Genomic DNA, 18,551 nt, shown 5'->3' on the forward strand with positions numbered 1-18,551 from the left:
TGGAATGAGCAGTTTGTTTTGATTCATTCACAGAAGAAACTAAGTCATGGAGAGAAGAAGGAACATGCATGCCCTCAGTTAAATAAGAATTCTTTCAAGGAGCCAGGAATAATAGTAGTTTTCAATACAGATAGTTTAAATTTTTTTTACTTTCACTTTTCTTACAGAGAATCTGACACTTGGCACTAAGAATTGACAACTGAGACCATTTTCAATTTCTTCCCACATTCATACTCATAGTAAGAGTAAAACATGGAGCACGACAACAAGGCTTTCCCCTTCACCTCAGGTAATGCTGACAGTTTATGACAAGAGCAATTCCATTCGACAGGTTCAAAGTAGGTTCATTCTCTGCCCTGCAAAGTAAAGAAAAGCTAAGCCATACCTTAAAGACTCTAAGACCAATTTCTGCCGGATACAAATTTTGGCCCATTAGCACCAATTCCAGAGATGACTGAAATTTGGTAACCAATTAACCAAGGGGAGGGGGCCCCTGATAGCTCAGTTGGTAAAAAAATCTGCCTGCAATGCAGGAGACCCTGGTTCGATTCCTGGGTCAGGAAGATCCCCTGGAGAAGGGATAGGCTACCCACTCCAGTATTCTTGGGCTTCCCTTATGGCTCAACTGGTAAAGAATCCACCTGCAATGCGAGAGACCTGGGTTCAATCCCTGGTTTGGGAAGATCCCCTGGAGAAGGGAAAGGCTGCCCATTCCAGTATTCTGGCCTAGAGAATTCCATGGACTGCATAGTCCATGGGGTTGCAAAGAGTTGGACACAACTGAGTGACTTTCACTTCACTAACCAAGGGGAATGGCACCATAGTCTGCCAATGCAGGAGACTCAAGAGATACAGGTTCAATCCCTGGGTCAGGAAGATCCCCTGGAATAGGAAATGGCAACCCACTCCAGTATTCTTGCCTGAAAAATTCCATGTACAAAGAAGTCTGGCTGGCTACAGTCCATAAGTTGGACACAACTGAGTGACTGAGCACATACAACCAAGAGGAAAATGGTTATTTTTAAGTTTACTCATTCCAGTGAAAGGGAAAGAATTGAAAGGTTTAATTTACTTATTCATTAAAAAACTAATCTAGAATAAGAAAATGTGGGGGTCTTGGAAAATAAATTTCAAAGTGACTTTGAGTCAAGAAGTCAAACTGTGAACCCACTGGAAATAAGACAGTAATAACAGAAAAACTGTAGAACCACTGCATAAACTTAAGTCAGGGATTAAGGACTTACCCAAAGATCTCCGTGGAGAGGATTCCATTCACCTTTACACTGAAATTAAATCTAATCTGCAAAATAAATGGGGTGTGATATTTAACATGAACCAGAACAAGGATTAAAAGCTTCCATACTCAATTCCTAAAGAAGATACTCTTTATATCATCTTCCCCCACCAACTGCAATTTCCCTAAACATAGTTAACACCTGTCTGTGTTCAAATTCTGAATCCTAAATACACTGAATTCTACCTTAGAATTCTAATTAGTCACAGATTACATACATCATGCAAAATGCTGGGCTGGATGAAGCACAAACTGGAATTAAGACTTCTGGGAGAAATATCAGTAACGTCAGATATGCAGATGACACCACCCTTATGGCAGAAAGTGAGGAAGAACTAAAGAGTTTCTTGATGAAAGTGAAAGAGGAGAGTGAAAAAGTTGGCTTAAAGCTCAACATTCAGAAAACTAAGATCATGGCATCTGGCCCCGTCACTTTATGGCAAAGAGATGGGAAAACAATGGAAACAGTGAGAAACTTTATTTTTTTGGGCTCCAAAATCACTGCAGATGGTGACTGCAGCCATGAAATTAAAAGACACTTACTCCTTGGAAGAAAAGCTATGATCAACCTAGTAAGCATATTAAAAAGCATACTTTGACAACAAAGGTCCGTCTAGTCAAAGCTATGGTTTGTCCAATAGTCATGCATGGATGTGAGAGTTGGACTATAAAGAAAGCTGAGTGCCGAAGAACTGATGCTTTCGAACTGTGGGGTTGGAGAAAACACTTGAGAGTCCCTTGAACTGCAAGGAGATCCAACCAGTCCATCCTAAAGGAAATCAGTCCTGAATATTCATTGGAGGGACTGATGTTGAAGCTGAAACTCCAAACTTTGGCCACCTGATGCAAAGAGCTAACTCATCTGAAAAGACCCTGATGCTGGGAAAGACTCAAGGCGGGAGGAGACGGGGACGATAGAGGATGAGATAGTTGGATAGCATCACCGACTTGATGGACATGAGTTTGAGTAAGCTCCAGGAGTTGGTGATAGACAGGGAAGTCTGGCATGCTGCAATCCGTGGGGTCAAAAAGAGCCGAACCCTATTGAACAACTGAACTCAACTGATGAGGAAATATTACCCTTTGTCCTTTGCTGTTCTCCTAATGTATCTCTTCTCCCCTTCTTAAAGAACTATCTGTTTTTCTCTCTATTGCTTCCACTGTTTTCATATACGGAAATTCCATGCTTTTTTCTTTGTTTTTTCTTCTCCTATCCCCATCGGACTCTTATGTTCTCCCTCCAGTTTACTCCACTGTTGTAATTATTTTCTACCTTCAACCTATATTTTTTCTTTCTACATAATAGCATGGGTAATGAGGGACTCTAGAGCCAGACTGTCTCCTTTCAAATCGTGGCTCTGCAAGTTATTTAACTTCCACACCACAGTTTCCTGGGCTGTAAAATGGGGATGATGATGATAAAACCTACCCCACGAGGGGTACTGGGAGAGCTGAATGAATGAATATGTGGTGAACACTTGGAACAGAGATTGACTAACAATAAATACTGAATCTTAAGACAGAAAAAGTAGGAAACCTGCAAGAAAAACACGGGAAGTCGTACAGCATACTTACTTGCTGTGACTTTATGAACATTTCTAACTACAGGTAATAATAAAAATTTTAGTTCTCCCGAGTTTAAAGTCAGAATTCCCTTATTTACTCTTATAGTCACTTTAGAAAAGAAGGAGATAATCAGCAGTTTATTATCCAGGTTTAAAAGAAAAAAGAAGCACAGAGGAGGGAAACAAGGTATTCAAAATGATACAATAAAATAGCAAGGCAGTGAAAATATGAATCTAAAACAAAGTTCTCTCTATATCCACAGGCTCTCAAAGATGTCACATGGCCAATACCAAGCCTGCCTCAGAGTTACAGGAACCAAACCAATTCAATATTAAAACTTTTAATCACTGTCATAAAAAGAAAGAGAACCAATCAGATGCTCCCATGCCCTACAGAGTAGAGGTCTTTTAAAAACACATGACTTAAACAAAAGAATCATTATTGTGCAAAAAGAACAGCTTACCTTGGGGAGCACAGTGATGATTTTGCGTAAAAAATTCTTTATAACCAGACTATCTGTCATCAAAGTCCTGGGCTTTACATCAGCCTATAACAAAAACATCCGCCACATAAGCACAAACTCGAGGGCACAAATGAATTAAATTATGATATTTATTCTTATAAAAATAACTACACCTCAGAAAGCTTTTCAGACATCCAGGGGGAAAAAAGTAATTTAGATTGGAGCTGAGAAGAGTAATCCTAGCTTAACTCTACTATCCTCAGTTCAGTTCAGTTCAGTTCAGTCGCTCAGTCGTGTCCGACTCTCCGCGACCCCATGAATCACAGCACGCCAGGCCTCCCTGTCCATCACCAACTCCCGGAGTACACCCAAACTCATGTCCACAGAGTTGGTGATGCCATCCAGCCATCTCATTCTCCGTCGTCCCCTTCTCCTCCCGCCCCCAACCTTTCCCAGCATCAGAGTCTTTTCCAGTGAGTCAACTCGTCTCATGAGGTGGCCAAAGTATTGGAGTTTCAGCTTCAGCATCAGTCCCTCCAATGAACATCCAGGATTGATCTCCTTTAGAATGGACTGGTTGGATCTCCTTGCAGTATAAGGGACTCTCAAGAGTCTTCTCCAACACCACAGTTCAAAAGCATCGATTCTTCGGCAATCAGCTTTCTTCACAGTCCAACTCTCACATCCATACATGACCACGGGAAAAACCATTGCCTTGACTAGACGGACCTTGGTCGGCAAAGTAATGTCTCTGCTTTTCAATATACTATCAAGGTTGGTCATAACTTTCCTTCCAAGGAGTAAGCGTCTTTTAATTTCATGGCTGCAATCAGCATCCGCAGTGATTTTGGAGCCCAAAAAAACAAAGTCTGACACTGTTTCCACTGTTTTTCCATCTATTTCCCATGAAGTGATGGGACCAGATGCCATGATCTTTGTTTTCTGAATGTTGAGTTTCAAGCCAACCTTTTCACTCTCCTCTTTCACTTTCATCAAGAGGCTTTTGAGTTCCTCTTCACTTTCTGCTGAGGGTCAATCTGTACTAAGAATTTCAGTGGGGCTTTCCTGGAGGCTCAGTGGTAAAGAATCTGCCTGCCAATGCAGAAGACATGGGTTCAGTCCCTGATCCAGGAATACCCCACATGCCATGGAGCAAATAAGCCTGTGCACCACCACTGTTGAGCCTGTGCTCGAGAGCCCAGGCGCTGCCACTACTGAAGCCCACGTGCTTTAGAACCTGTGCTCCACTCCAGCAGAAGTCACCGCAATTAGCCCACGCACCACGACTGGAGCGTAGCCCCTGCTTGCCACTACTAGAGAAAAGCCCATATCAGCAATGAAGACTCAGCACAGCCAAAAATAAATAAATAAAATTTAAAAAACCAAAGAATCGCAATGGAGTCAAAGGAGCAGACATTAAAAAGAACCTATTTTTAAACCTTAATCTGTTCATCCAAACATTTATTTTTAAGGAAAAGCTGTAAAGCAGAAGCTCAAAAGTCAGAAGGTCTGTGTTCCATGAAAGTGAATGAAAGTGGGATTGAACCCAGGTCTCCCATGCATAGAAGATGGATTCTTTACCAGTTGAGCCACAAGGGAAGCCCTCCATAATAAAATTAAAAAAAAAAAAAAAAGGTTCAAAGAGGTTAAACAACCTTGCCAAGGTCTTGCTGATCTGGTTCCAAAGCTTTAGCTTTAACCGCTTTCCTATACTACAACCCAGTGATCGAATTCGGGTCTCCCACATTGCAGGTGGATTCTTTACCAGCTGAGCCACAAGAGAAGCCCAGGAACACTGGAAAGGGTAGCCTATCCCTTCTCCAGAAGATGTTCCTGACCCAGGAATTGAACTGGGGTCTCCTGCATTGCAGGCAGATTCTTTACCAACTGAGCTATCAGGGAAGCTCTACATTTAATATAATGTCCCTAAAACCATAGTTAGAAGGTGTCTCCTAAAAACTAGAGAAGTTAATGAAGAGGAAATAGAGTCAGAAATCAGTAAGTTTTTATTAGTGGCTCAGCGAATACAGAGTCATGTACTAGGTACATATTAAAGGAGAAAAAAGGCCCCAGATCTCAAAAGCTCAACACAATAAAGAAAAAACATATAAATAGCTAATAAAGAAGAATAAACTATTATAATACTTTTTTATAAGTTCACTTAAAAAGATCAATAACTGTGCAATGGGTGAGGATGATTAGAATAACTATTATAAAAATATTTGAAAATATTAGAAAAATGGGTGGGGATTATTAGATAATCTGGAAACAAATCTAGGATTATTAACATGTGTAAATAGCAGTAATTAAACACTAACTGTAGCATACATACCACAGTCATATCCTTATTTTTAAAATGTTTACTATAAAATGCTCAAGTACAGAAAAGCAATGGTCTCTTTAAAGCATTTTCCATACTTAACACTTCAAAAACAACTTCTTGGAACAGTTTCAAACTTCTGTAACCTTAGTGATTATAAGGTGTATCATATAAAGGGCTTAATTATATCTAGCAGTAAGGCAACCAAACAAGTGAAAGTCCCTTGAAAAGCTACCAGGGAGGGTCTACAATTAATAATGAAGGGAACTATCATTTTCTGAACACCTGCGACATGCCAAGCAGTTTACATACAAGTAGAACATATCCCCATTTTATGGGGAAGCTACTTAATTTGTCCAAGGTCACACATAGCTAATTAACTGGCAGAATTGGGATTCACACTTAGATCTGAGAACTCCAAAGCCTACTTTTCACTATACAATGCTACCTCTCCAAGAAAGCTCATTTTTTGTGCGTATAGCTATCTTAGTCAGATATTATGTAATCTATCATTATTTCTTATGGAAATAATTGCCTTATGGGCAATGCTTGCATATGATTACTGAATATGTATATGTATTTATTCATTGATAAAACACTTAACGCTTATTATGTGCCTAGGTTTACAGAGACAAGTAAAACCATCTCTAAATTTGAAGAGGTTACACTTAAGTACAAGAGAAAGATAAATAATTTATATGATAATGTGAAGAAGCTTTATGATTTAAACATATAAGAGAAGCTAAAAAAATACACAGGAATTATTGGCACCTAATCCAGACTGAGAATATAAAGTAAAATAATGTGAGGTCAGCAGAGGATCAGTTCAGTTCAGTTCAGTTCCGTCGCTCAGTCGTGTCCGACTCTTTGCGACCCCGTGAACTGTAGCCTACCAGGCTTCTCCGTCCATGGGATTCTCCAGGCAAGAATACTGGAGTGGGTTACCGTTTCCTTCTCCAGGGGATCTTCCCGACCCAGGGATCGAACCCGGGTCTCCCGCATTGGAGGCAGACGCTTTAACCTCTGAGCCACCAGCAGAGGATACTTAACACAAAACAAATAGCTCCTTTTAAGACCTACTCATAAATTATTGAGAGAAAGAGAGAGATGGGGGGAGGAAGGAAGAGATACTACACAGTCTTTTACAGCCAGTACCTCAGGCCTAATGTACCTTCAGAAACAGTGAACTTATATGTTATCAGGAAAAAAATATGCTGCCAGTCCTGGGCAGCAGAAATTACCACTGAATCATATGTTTCAATCTTTACCTTTAAATACAAGCCTAATCATATGATAGATTATGGGAGGTATTTTAAATTTTTAAATATAAACTTGTGCAGTTATGGGCTCTATATGACTTTGTAAGAGAATTTCAGTGTCTCTTTCTTTGCTTAAATAGGTAAGTACCCAGATGATTGATAATAAGACAAACACAGAGATAGATATGTTTTTATGTCTACGTGTATATCTCTAGTCATTGTATCATTTACTATTATAACAAAAATGAATACAAAAATGCATAAATCTGTCAAGATCTTGCAAAATCAAATTGTTTTTGGAAGGACATATTACCCAGCCTAATGGACTCCAACGTGCAGGACTAACCATAAACACAAAACCCAGCAACCTTTTTTTTCGGCCACCTGGCACTGCATGTGGGATCTCAGTTTCCAGACCAGGGATTCAATGCATGCCCCCTGCAGTGGGAGCACTGGAAGTGCAGTGTTTTAACCACTGGACCACCAGGGAAGTCCCACCAGCATCTCTCTTAAATGAAGTTTTCCCTCAGTCTTCCCTGGAATTAGCTTTCCCCACATGCCCAAAGCAGTGGATCACTTATTACCGCCTTTTCACGGATGTCTCCATTCACTAGCCTTTGCTATAAACCTTGTACCTGACCCTTCTCCCCACTTAAAGTATACATGTATGATGAAATCGCTTCACAACCTCCCCTTTTCCTCTTCTCATTCTCTTCATTCAAGTACCTGTTTAAAAGCTGCACAGTATCAAAGACAATGAGATATAACAGAACAAATGCTTTCAGGAAATCCTCGTTCCTCTGAGGTTATACTACTCTTACCTCTCCCCACCTATCACCAACTGATTAACTGGCACTAAGCTCAGCTGTCCTCTGTACTCTAAGTCTTGTCATCATCTTGGTTGACTTCGACATCCAAGCAGATGACCAGTCTAAGTGAGAACTTGGTCCCAAAATTCTCTGACCTCCTCAACTCCAATGACCTTGACCTCTACTTATTTCCAATCACCAATTTCCACAGCCATAGACTGCAGGTGTACTGTTCTGGAAACTTAAACTGAAACCTTAAACTTTCCCACTCTTATGTGAAAAGATATGAACTCAGACATGCACCTTGATTAGTCAAATTATCTGTGCTCTCAGTGTACACTTTGATTTTCTTGAGAGAAACACTGCTTTTGCAATAGGGGAACAAAGAAAGAAATTTTATCACTCTGATGATAATTTTTTATTCTTTCATCTCTGAACTCCTTATACCCAGAAAAACTCTATTACACTGTATTGTAATTATTTGTTTACTTATCTATCATTTCTGTGATATTCCTAGATTGCAAGTTCCTTGGGATCAAGTAACATCTTGGGACTCTTTCTAAGACAGTGAAGCTATCGTGAACAAACACAGGTTTCTAACAGAATGAATAAATATTGAAACAGCACTGATCAATATGAGTAAGACTTTGATTCAGATTCTGTCACTTAACTATGGAATGACCTTGGGAAAAAGTCAGTCAAATTCTCTGAAATTCTTGTCCTATCCACTTCACAGAGTTGTCAGGAGGCTTAAATAATGCATATGTTAGGTATAAGAATTATCACTTTTTGTTCAGAGTAAAACACATGATTTCCTTTTCGAGCACTGTTTTCCTTGGTTCACTGGAATCAAGTGGCTTTTTTTTTGTTTTTTGCTACCTGACAATAATAGTTTCATAACTGTTGTTCTTCTTCTTCAGTCGCTAAGTCCTCTCTGACTTTTTGCAACCCCATGCACTGCATCATGCCAGGCTCCTCTGTCCTCCACTATCTCCCAGAAATTGCTCAGATTCAAGAAATGCAATAAGGCAAAGTGGTTTCCTGAGGAGGCCTTACAAATAGCTAAGAAAAGAAGAGAATCGAAATGCAAAGGAAAAAGGGAAAGATATACTCATCTGAATGCAGAGTCCCAAAGAATAGCAAGGAGAGATAAAAAGCCTTCTTAAGAGAACAATGCAAAGAAATAGAGGAAAACAATAGAATGGGAAAGACTAGAGATCTCTTCAAGAAAATAGATACCAAGGGAACACTTCATGCAAATGTGGGCACAAAAAAGGATAAAAACATCAAGGACCTAAAAGAAGGAGAAGATATTAAGAGGTGGCAAGAATACACAGAAGAACGGTACAAAAAAGGTCTTAATGACCTGGATGACTACGATGGTGAGGTCATTCACCTGCAGTGTGAGGTCATGCAGGCCTTAGGAAGCATTACTACAAAGCTAGTGGAGGTGAGGGAATTCCAGCTGAGATATTTCAAATCCTAAAAGATGACACTGTTAAAGTGCTGCACTCAAAATGCTAGCAAGTTTGGAAAACTAAGCAGTGGCCACTAGACTGAAAAGGTCGGTTTTCATTCCACTCCCAAAGAAGGACAATGCCAAAGAATGTTCAAGTGAAAGTGAAAGTCCCTGACTCTTTGTGACCCCATGGACTATATAGTCCATGGAATTCTCCAGGCCAAAATACTGAAGTGGTAGCCTTTACCTTCTCCAGGGGATGGTCCCAACCCAGGGATCGAACCCAGGTCTCCTGCACTGCAGGTGGATTCTTCACCAGCTGAGACACATGGGAAACCCAAGAATGTTTGAGCTACTGTACAATTGTGCTCATTTCACATGCTAGCAAGGAAATGCTCAAAATCCTTCAAGCTAGGCTTCAACAGTACATGAACTGAGAACTTCTAGATGTACAAGCTGGATTCAGAAAAGTCAGAGGAATCAGAGATCAAATTGCCAACATCCGTTGGATCACAGAGAAAGCAAGGGAATTCCAGAAAAATATCTACTTCTGCTCCACTGACTATGCTAAAGACTATGCTAAATCACAACAAACTGTGGAAAATTCTTAAAGAGATGAGACTACCAGACCACCTTACCTGTCTCCTGAGAAACCTGTATTTGGGTCAAGAAGCAACAGTTCGAACCAGACATGGAACAATGGACTGGTTCAAATTGGGAAAGGAGTATGTCAAGACTGTATATTGTCACGTGAAATTCAGGGCTGGATGAATCACAAGCTGGAATCAAGACTGCCAGGAGAAATACCAACAACCTCAGAAATGCAGATGACACCATCCGAATGGCAGAAAGTGAAAAGGAACTAAAGAGTCTCTTGATGAAAGTTAAAGAGGAGACTGAAAAAGGTGGCTTAAAACTCAACATTCAGAAAACTAAGATCATGGCGTCTGGTCCCATCACTTCACAGCAAATAGATGGGGAAACAATGGAAACAGTGACAGACTTTATTTTCTTGGGCTCCAAAATCACTACAGATGGTGACTGCAGCCCTGAAATTAAAAGAAATTAAAAGCTCCTTGGAAGAAGAGCTATGACAAATCTATACAGTGTACTAAAAAGCAGAGACATCACTTTGCCAACAAAGGTCCATATAGGCAAAGCAATGGTTCGTCCAATAGTCATGTATGTATGTGAGAGTTGGACCATAAAAAAGGTTGAGCTGATGCTTTTGAACTGTGGTGCTGGAGAAGACTCTTGAGAGTTCCCTGGACAGCAAGGAGATCAAGCCAGTCAATCCTAAAGGAAATTAAGCCTGAATATGCATTGTAAGGACTGATGCTGAAGCTCCAATACTTTGTCCACCTGATGGGAAGAACTGACTCGCTGAAAAAGACCCTGATGCTAGGAAAGACTGAAAGCAGAAGAAGCAGGTGACAGAGGATGAGATGGTTGGATGGCATCACTGACTCAGTGGACATGAGTTTGAGCAAACTCCAGGAGGTAGTGAAGGAAAAAGAAGACTGGAATGCTGCAGTCCATGGGGTTGCAAATATTGGACACGAATGAGGGACTGGACAACAATAACATGTCCATTGAGTCGGCGATGCTAGTCAATCATCTCATCCTCTGCTGCCCCCTTCTTCTTTTGCCTCTGTTTGACTATCCATTAACTGCTCCAAATTGTTTACCCTTCATTCCCCTAAACAAGATATGGCACAGCTAGTGTTCTTGCCTGGAGAATCCCAGGGATGGGGGAGCCTGGTGGGCTTCCATCTATGGGGTCACACAGAGTCGGACACGACTGAAGTGACTTAGCAGCAGCAGCAGCAGGGATATCTCTTGTCCTGATACCATGTTCATTTCCGTTTAGAAGAAGGATATAATTGTTCCAACATGGAGAATAGCCTCCGAAGTGCTTTTTGGGAGAGTGTTTAATGTATTCTTTGTCTCCACCAGTTCAAAGAAAGATCAGAGAATTGATAATGCGAATGGAGGACTCAATTGTCACTCTCACAAATCTAGGCTACAAATAAATCAATAAAAATCTTTAAACCAACCTAACAAAAATATTTAAATAGGATCTGCACTGGGCATCCATTCTTGCTTTCTTCTTCAGGAGATCCAAAATCAAAAAATGGTTTATTTCAGTGGTTCTCAAATTCACCTGCACATTAGGAATTATCTGGGATTCTAAAAATATTCCAAAACCCAGGCCACACCTCTTACAGACTGGATAGTATTCCCCAAAATTCATCTGTTGCAGCCTTAGCCACCGTTTTGACTTATTTGGAGACAGGGCCTTAGGGATGTCATAAGGTTAAATGAGGTCATTAAGTGTGGGACTCTAATCTGATAGGACTGTCCTTGTAAGAAGAGGAAGAGACGCCAGAAAGTTCTCTCTCCACATAAGTACAGAGGAAAGATCATGTGAGCAAATGGTGACAAGATACCTTGAACTTGGACTTCTAACTTCATGAAGAAGCATGAGAAAATACGTTTCTGTTGTTTAAGCTACCCAATATGTGGTATTTTTTTTCACAGCAGCCCAAGCAGACTAGTCCAACACCCAAGACCAATTAAATCACAACCTCTTAGAGTAGAACACAAACATCACTATTTTCAAAGCTTCCAAGTGATTTAAAATCTGTTCAGGGAAGACTGGGAACCAATGCCTTATTTCAACTTTGTTCTATAAAGGACCTAAGCTTTTCTTTCCTGTTATTACATTTGTAGAAAAATAAGAATCAAAACACCATTAATTTATAGAACCACAGCAAAACTTGCCTCAAAAACCATCCGGAAGGGTCTTAGCCCTAATGTGTCCTGAGAATGGCTGGCCTCCTCTGAAGTCCAATTCAGGTTCGCAAAGAATCCTGGCAGTACGGATTGCATATCTGTGTGAGAAGAAATAGCAAAAACAGAGAACAAGCAGTTTGGATAAGCACCAGTTTCTGGAGTTGTCCGTTAAACTGATGAGCCAAGAAGGCTTTTCCCTGATGAAAAGATTATCTGCAGAATTTTAAATACAACTGGAAATGGCTATGAATCAGCAAATTGATTGAACATTTAGAATTACTTTATGGGGTTAAGACATTTAATCTCATGTTTTCAATTTTACAAATTGAAAATTCACTAAATCAATTTGTATTTTCAGTTCATTTCCACAATCCAGAATGCCAGAAATCTTCTGAGCTGCTAGTTCTAACTGATATTCGTATACTTTTTAAATAAATCAATTCACTGTTTAATAATACAAATCCAGTAAGCGAGCTAACTTAGAACTTACAGCAGAAAAATTCAAGAATGACCCTCTCAGGCATTGACCTAATACTGAATGGTCTGTCCTTTAAGAGGTAGTCTTTAATAATGAAAAGCAAACTCTTACTAGTTTAATTGTCAATTAACTACTTGGTATATTTATATACATCAATTTAGAACTCTTTACACAAAGCATCAGTGTGTCCTGGATCATATTCAACAAACAGAACCTCAAAGTATGCACCATCTTTCCTACTTTCTGTACTCTGGCAGTAATATAAAGGGAAAAAAACCAAATTTCTCATTTTATAAAATGCCATCCCTTAGTCCCCCTCTACAACAGTGTTAAATGGAAAATTAAATATGAATAAAGATATATCAGTCTCTACAAGTTCTACCTTATAAATGAGGCTGACAATGTTGATACTACACAAGAATTCAACTTTAAAATTTTAATAATAAAATATATCCTATAATAATGGCACAACTTTTTTCTAAAGCATTCATACTATGTATCTAATAAAGCTTTAACCATCTCAGAAAGTATGAACTTTACCAAGATCAAGTTCTAGCTACCAAACTTAATGGGTACTATTTTTCTTGCCATTAGTTTGTTTTTCAAGCACAATTCAGTCACAAAGCCCAGATAATATGACCGCAAGGTTACGGTGCATTGAAGTTTAATGAAGTTGGCACTAAACCAGGATGAGTTGCATCAGTCCTCGGTTCTACCACTGACTGTCTGACCTAGGGCAACACCCATTTTTTTTTTCTGTGATTCAATTACCTTTCTGTGAAATAAGAAAAAATTTTCCTGAATCCTATGAAGTAGTAATACAATACAGAATGGGGAAAACAAATGTAGATACACGAGAAAAAGTTTTGTCAATAAATCGGAATTTTCTAGAAATCTTAACAATTTCCTTAAAGAATGAATGGCTATTTGGGGGGAAATCAATTTTAATTAATCAAACCAGTCAATCCTCAAGGAAATCAGTCCTGAATTTTCATCGCTGCAGTCACCATCTGCACTGATTTTGGGGCCCAAGAAAATAAAATCTGTCACTGTTTCCATTGTTTCCCCATCTATCTGCCATGAAGTGATGGGACTGGATGCCATGATCTTAGTTTTCTGAATGTTGAGTTTTAAGCCAGCCTTTCACTCTCCTCTTTTACCTTCATCAAGAGGCTCTTTAGTTCTTCACTTTCTGCCATTAGGGTAGTGTCATCTGCATATCTGAGGTTATTGATATTTCCCCTGGCAATCTTGATTCCAGCTTGTGATTCATCCAGCCTGGCATTTCACATGATGTACTCTGCATATAAGTTAAATAAGCAGGGTAACAATATACAGACTTGACATACTCTTTTCCCAATTTGACCCAGTCCATTGTTCCATGTCCGGTTCTAACTGTTGCTTCTTGACCCAAATACAGGTTTCTCAGGAAACAGCTAAGGTAGTCTGGTATTCTCATCTCTTTAAGAATTTTCCACAGTTTGTTGTGGTCCACACAATCAAAGGCTTTAGCATAGTCAATGAAGCAGATGTTTTTCTGGAATTCCCTTGCTTTTTCTACGATCCAACGGATGTTGGCAATTTGATCTCTGGTTCCTCTGCCTTTTCTAAGTTCAGCTTGAACATCTGAAAGTTCTCAGTTCACGTACTGTTGAAGCCTAGTTTGGAGAATTTTGAGCATTACTTTGTTAGCATGTGAAATGAGCACAATTGTACGATAGTTTGAACATTCTTTGGCATCGCCCTTCTCTGGGATTGGAATGAAAACTGACCTTTTCCAGTCCTGTGGCCACTGCTGAGTTTTCCAGATTTGCTGGCATATTGAGTGCAGCACTTTCACAGCATCATCTTTTAGGACTTGAAACAGCCCAGCTGGAATTCCATCACCTCCACTAACTTGGTTTGCAGTAATGCTTCCTAAGGCCCACTTGACTTCACGCTCCAAGATGTCTAGCTCTAGATGAGTGATCACATCATTGTGGTTATCTGGGTCATTAACATCTTTTCTGTATAGTTCTTCTTTGTATCCTTGCCACCTCTTCTTAATCTCTTCTGTTTCTATTAGGTCCATACTGTTTCTGTCAATTGTACCCATCTTTGCATGAAATGTTCCCTTGGTATCTTTAATTTTCTTGAAGAGATCTCTAGTTTTTCCTCCATTTCTCTGCATTGTTCACTTAGGAAGCCTTTCTTATCTCTCCTTGCTATTGTTTGGAATGCTGCATTCAGATGGGTATATCTTTCCTTTTCTCCTTTGCCTTCAGTTTCTCTTCTTTTCTCAGCTATTTGTAAGGCCTCCTCAGACAACCATTTTGCTTTGTTGCATTTCTTTTTCTTGGGGATGGTTTGATCATTGCCTCCTGTGTAATGTTACAAACCTCTATGCATAGTTCTTCAGGCACTCTGCCTATCAGATCTAATCCCTTGAATCTATTTGTCATTTCCACTACATAATCATAAGGGATTTGATTTAGGTCTTACCTGAATGGCCTAGTGGCTTTCCCTACTGTCTTCAATTTATGTCTGAATTTTGCAATAAGGAATTCATGATCTGAGCCACAGTCAGCTCCTGGTCTTGCTGACCATATAGAGCTTCTCCATCTTTGGCTACAAAGAATAGAATCAGTCTGGTTTTGATACTGACCATCTGGTGATGTCCATGTGTAGAGTCGTCTCTTGTGTTGTTGGAAGAGGGTGTTTGCTATGACCAGTGTATTCTCTTCGCAAAACTCTGTTAGCCTTTGCCCTGCTTCATTTTGTATTCCAAGGTATACATTTGTACTCCATTTAGTATTCTTCCCTGATCTTCAGAAATGAAAAAGAGAGTCCACAGTGGAAACTAAGGACAATAGATGTCCCATATTTGGGGCACGGACTAGAAAAAAACCATGGGGCCAATATTGCAACACCAACAGGTTTAAAAGCAAGAGCCACAGAGGTCACAGATAGAACAAAACATGAACAAAAGCCAAAGATTTGGTACCTGTCTACCTGAGGGTCGGTTACAAGTCAAGTGATGCTAGCAGCAGCAACAGTGATGCAGGATAAGGGCCTTAGAGCTATGGAATGTAAATGCAGATGACTCAGAACAGTGTATTCTATTAAGATACAAGAGCTTTTTTATCTTGCCACTTAAGCAAAGTTTTAGTCCAAAATATATGCCCTTCCAATAAGGGCTCAGCAATCCAGAGAACCTCCTACTGGAAGGCTGCAATGTAGGATGTGTTCAGGACAAAGGGATCATGGACAATCAGCTCTTAACTAAAAATTACCAACCAACAAAGACCAATAACATGAAAAATATGACATGTATCAACCAACAGAGTGTATACCAGAGGAAACAGAATTAATATAACAACCTGCAAGGAACTTTAAAATAAGTGCTCTAGGACTTGCCTGGTGGTATAGTGGATAGGAGTTCATCTGCCATCGAAGGGGACATAGGTTTGATCCCTTGTCCAAGAAGATTCCACTTGCCGCAGAGCAAGTAAGCCCATGAGCCACAACAACTGAGTCCTTGTGCCCTAGAGTCCATGACTTTTTGTTAAAAATAGCCCTCGCATGGGATGATTTGAGAGAATAGCATTGAAACATGTATATTATCATATGTGAAACAGATCACCAGTCCAGGTTCGATGCATGAGATAGGGTAGGGTACTCAAGGCTAGAGCACTGGGACAACCCAGAGGGATGGGATGGGGAGAGAGGTGGGAGGGGGATTCAGGATGGGGAACACATGTACACCCATGGCTGATTCATGTGAATGTATGGAAAAAACCACCACAATATTGTAATTAGCCTCCAATTAAAATTTTTTTTAAAAAGTAGCACTCACTCACTACAATTAGAGAAAGTCCATGTGCAGCAATAAAGACCCAGCATGCCAAAAATAAATAAATATTTTTTAAATAGCTGCTCTATATTTTATATCCTCAAATATAAAAAGAAGTCATGAAATAAGAATACACTGTCATTGATTAAACAGAAAGCAATGGCAAAAAAACTCTATTAGAAATCTTGGAAATTAAAGATAGTGTTTGAAATGAAAGCCCTATGGATGGCAGATACTCTAAAAGAGCACATTTAAAAGGTAGTAAGTAGCTGAAAGTTCATAGAAGCATGACTTATAATAGTAAAAAGTTCAGTTCAGTTCAGTCGCTCAGTCATGTCTGACTCTCCGCGACCCCATGAATCACAGCACGCCAGGCCTCCCTGTCCATCACCAACTCTCGGAGTTCACTCAAATTCATGTCCACAGAGTCAGTGATGCCATCCAGCCATCTCATTCTCCATCGTCCCCTTCTCCTCCCGCCCCCAACCTTTCCCAGCATCAGAGTCTTTTCCAGTGAGTCAACTCGTCGCATGAGGTGGCCAAAGTATTGCAGTTTCAGCTTCAGCATCAGTCCTTCCAATGAACACCCAGGATTGATCTCCTTTAGAATGGACTGGTTGGATCTCCTTGCAGTATAAGGGACTCTCAAGAGTCTTCTCCAACACCACAGTTCAAAAGCATCGATTCTTCGGCGATCAGCTTTCTTCACAGTCCAACTCTCACATCCATACATGACCACGGGAAAAACCATTGCCTTGACTAGACGGACTTTGGTTGGCAAAGTAATGTCTCTGCTTTTTAATATACTATCTAGGTTGGTCATAACTTTCCTTCCAAGGAGCAAGCGTCTTTTAATTTCATGGCTGCAATCAGCATCTGCAGTGATTTTGGAGCCCAAAAAAATAAAGTCTGACACTGTTTCCACTGTTTTTCCATCTATTTCCCATGAAGTGATGGGACCAGATGCCATGATCTTTGTTTTCTGAATGTTGAGCTTCAAGCCAACCTTTTCACTCTCCTCTTTCACTTTCATCAAGAGGCTTTTGAGTTCCTCTTCACTTTCTGCCATAAGGGTAGTGTCATCTGCATATCTGAGGTTATTGATATTTCTCCCGGCAATCTTGATTCCAGCTTGTGCTTCTTCCAGCCCAGCGTTCCTCATGATGTACTCTGCATATAAGTTAAATAAGCAAGGTGACAATATACAACCTTGACGTACCCCTTTTCCTATTTGGAACCAGTCTGTTGTTCCATGTCCAGTTCTAACTGTTGCTTCCTGACCTGCATACAGGTTTCTCAAGAGGCAGGTCAGGTGGTCTGGGATTCCCATCTCTTTCAGAATGTTCCACAGTTTATTGTGATCCACACAGTCAAAGGCTTTGGCATAGTCAATGAAGCAGAAATAGATGTTTTTCTGAAACTCTCTTGCTTTCTCCATGATCCAGCGGATGTTGGCAATCTGATCTCTGGTGCCTCTGCCTTTTCTAAAACCTGCTTGAACATCTGGGAGTTCACGGTTTACATACTGCTGAAGCCTGGCTTGGAGAATTTTGAGCATGACTTTACTAGCGTGTGAGATGAGTGCAACTGTGCGGTAGTTTGAGCATTCTTTGGCATTGCCTTTCTTTGGGATTGGAATGAAGACTGCCTCTTCCAGTCCTGTGGCCAGCGCTGAGTTTTCCAAATCTGCTGGCATATTGAGTGCAGCACTTTCACAGCATCATCTTTCAAGACTTGAAATAGCTCAACTGGAATTCCATCACCTCCACTAGCTTTGTTAGTAGTGATGCTTTCTAAGGCCCACTTGACTTCACATTCCAAGATGTCTGGCTCTAGGTCAGTGATCACGTTATCGTGACTATCTTGGTCGTGAAGATCTTTTTTGTACAGTTCTTCTGTGTATTCCTGCCACCTCTTCTTAATATCTTCTGCTTCTGTTAGGTCCATACCATTTCTGTCCTTTATCGAGCCCATCTTTGCATGAAATGTTCCCTTGGAATCTCTAATTTTCTTGAAGAGGTCTCTTGTTTTTCCTATTCTGTTGTTTTCCTCTATTTCTTTGCATTGATCACTGAGGAAGTCTTTCTTATCTCTCCTTGCTATTCTTTGGAACTCTGCATTCAGATGCTTATATCTTTCCTTTCCTCCTTTGCTTTTCGTAGAACAACCCAAATGTCCAACAAATGATGAAGAGATTAACAAAACATGGAATATTATTCACCCATAAGAAGAAATGAAGTACTGTTGCATGCTACATACTAACATGAATGAATCT

General features: G+C 40.1%; 1 protein-coding gene across 1 annotated transcript in view; it reads right to left on the reverse strand.

Moving 5' to 3' along the window:
- Positions 1-18,551, reverse strand: part of TOP6BL (TOP6B like initiator of meiotic double strand breaks) — an 84,160-nt gene that overhangs the window by 29,957 nt on the left and 35,652 nt on the right. Inside the window, exons 4-7 of the mRNA XM_055415435.2 lie at positions 11,955-12,064; positions 3,324-3,407; positions 1,245-1,300; positions 285-356 (exon numbers count right to left, since the gene is read on the reverse strand). Of these exons, the coding sequence (XP_055271410.1) occupies positions 285-356; positions 1,245-1,300; positions 3,324-3,407; positions 11,955-12,064 (322 nt within the window). The remainder of the gene's footprint in view (positions 1-284; positions 357-1,244; positions 1,301-3,323; positions 3,408-11,954; positions 12,065-18,551) is intronic.

Source organism: Moschus berezovskii, chromosome 25 (genome assembly GCF_049115385.1).
Source record: "Moschus berezovskii isolate FMDL1 chromosome 25, NW_MosBer_1.0, whole genome shotgun sequence".
NCBI lineage: Eukaryota > Metazoa > Chordata > Mammalia > Artiodactyla > Moschidae > Moschus > Moschus berezovskii.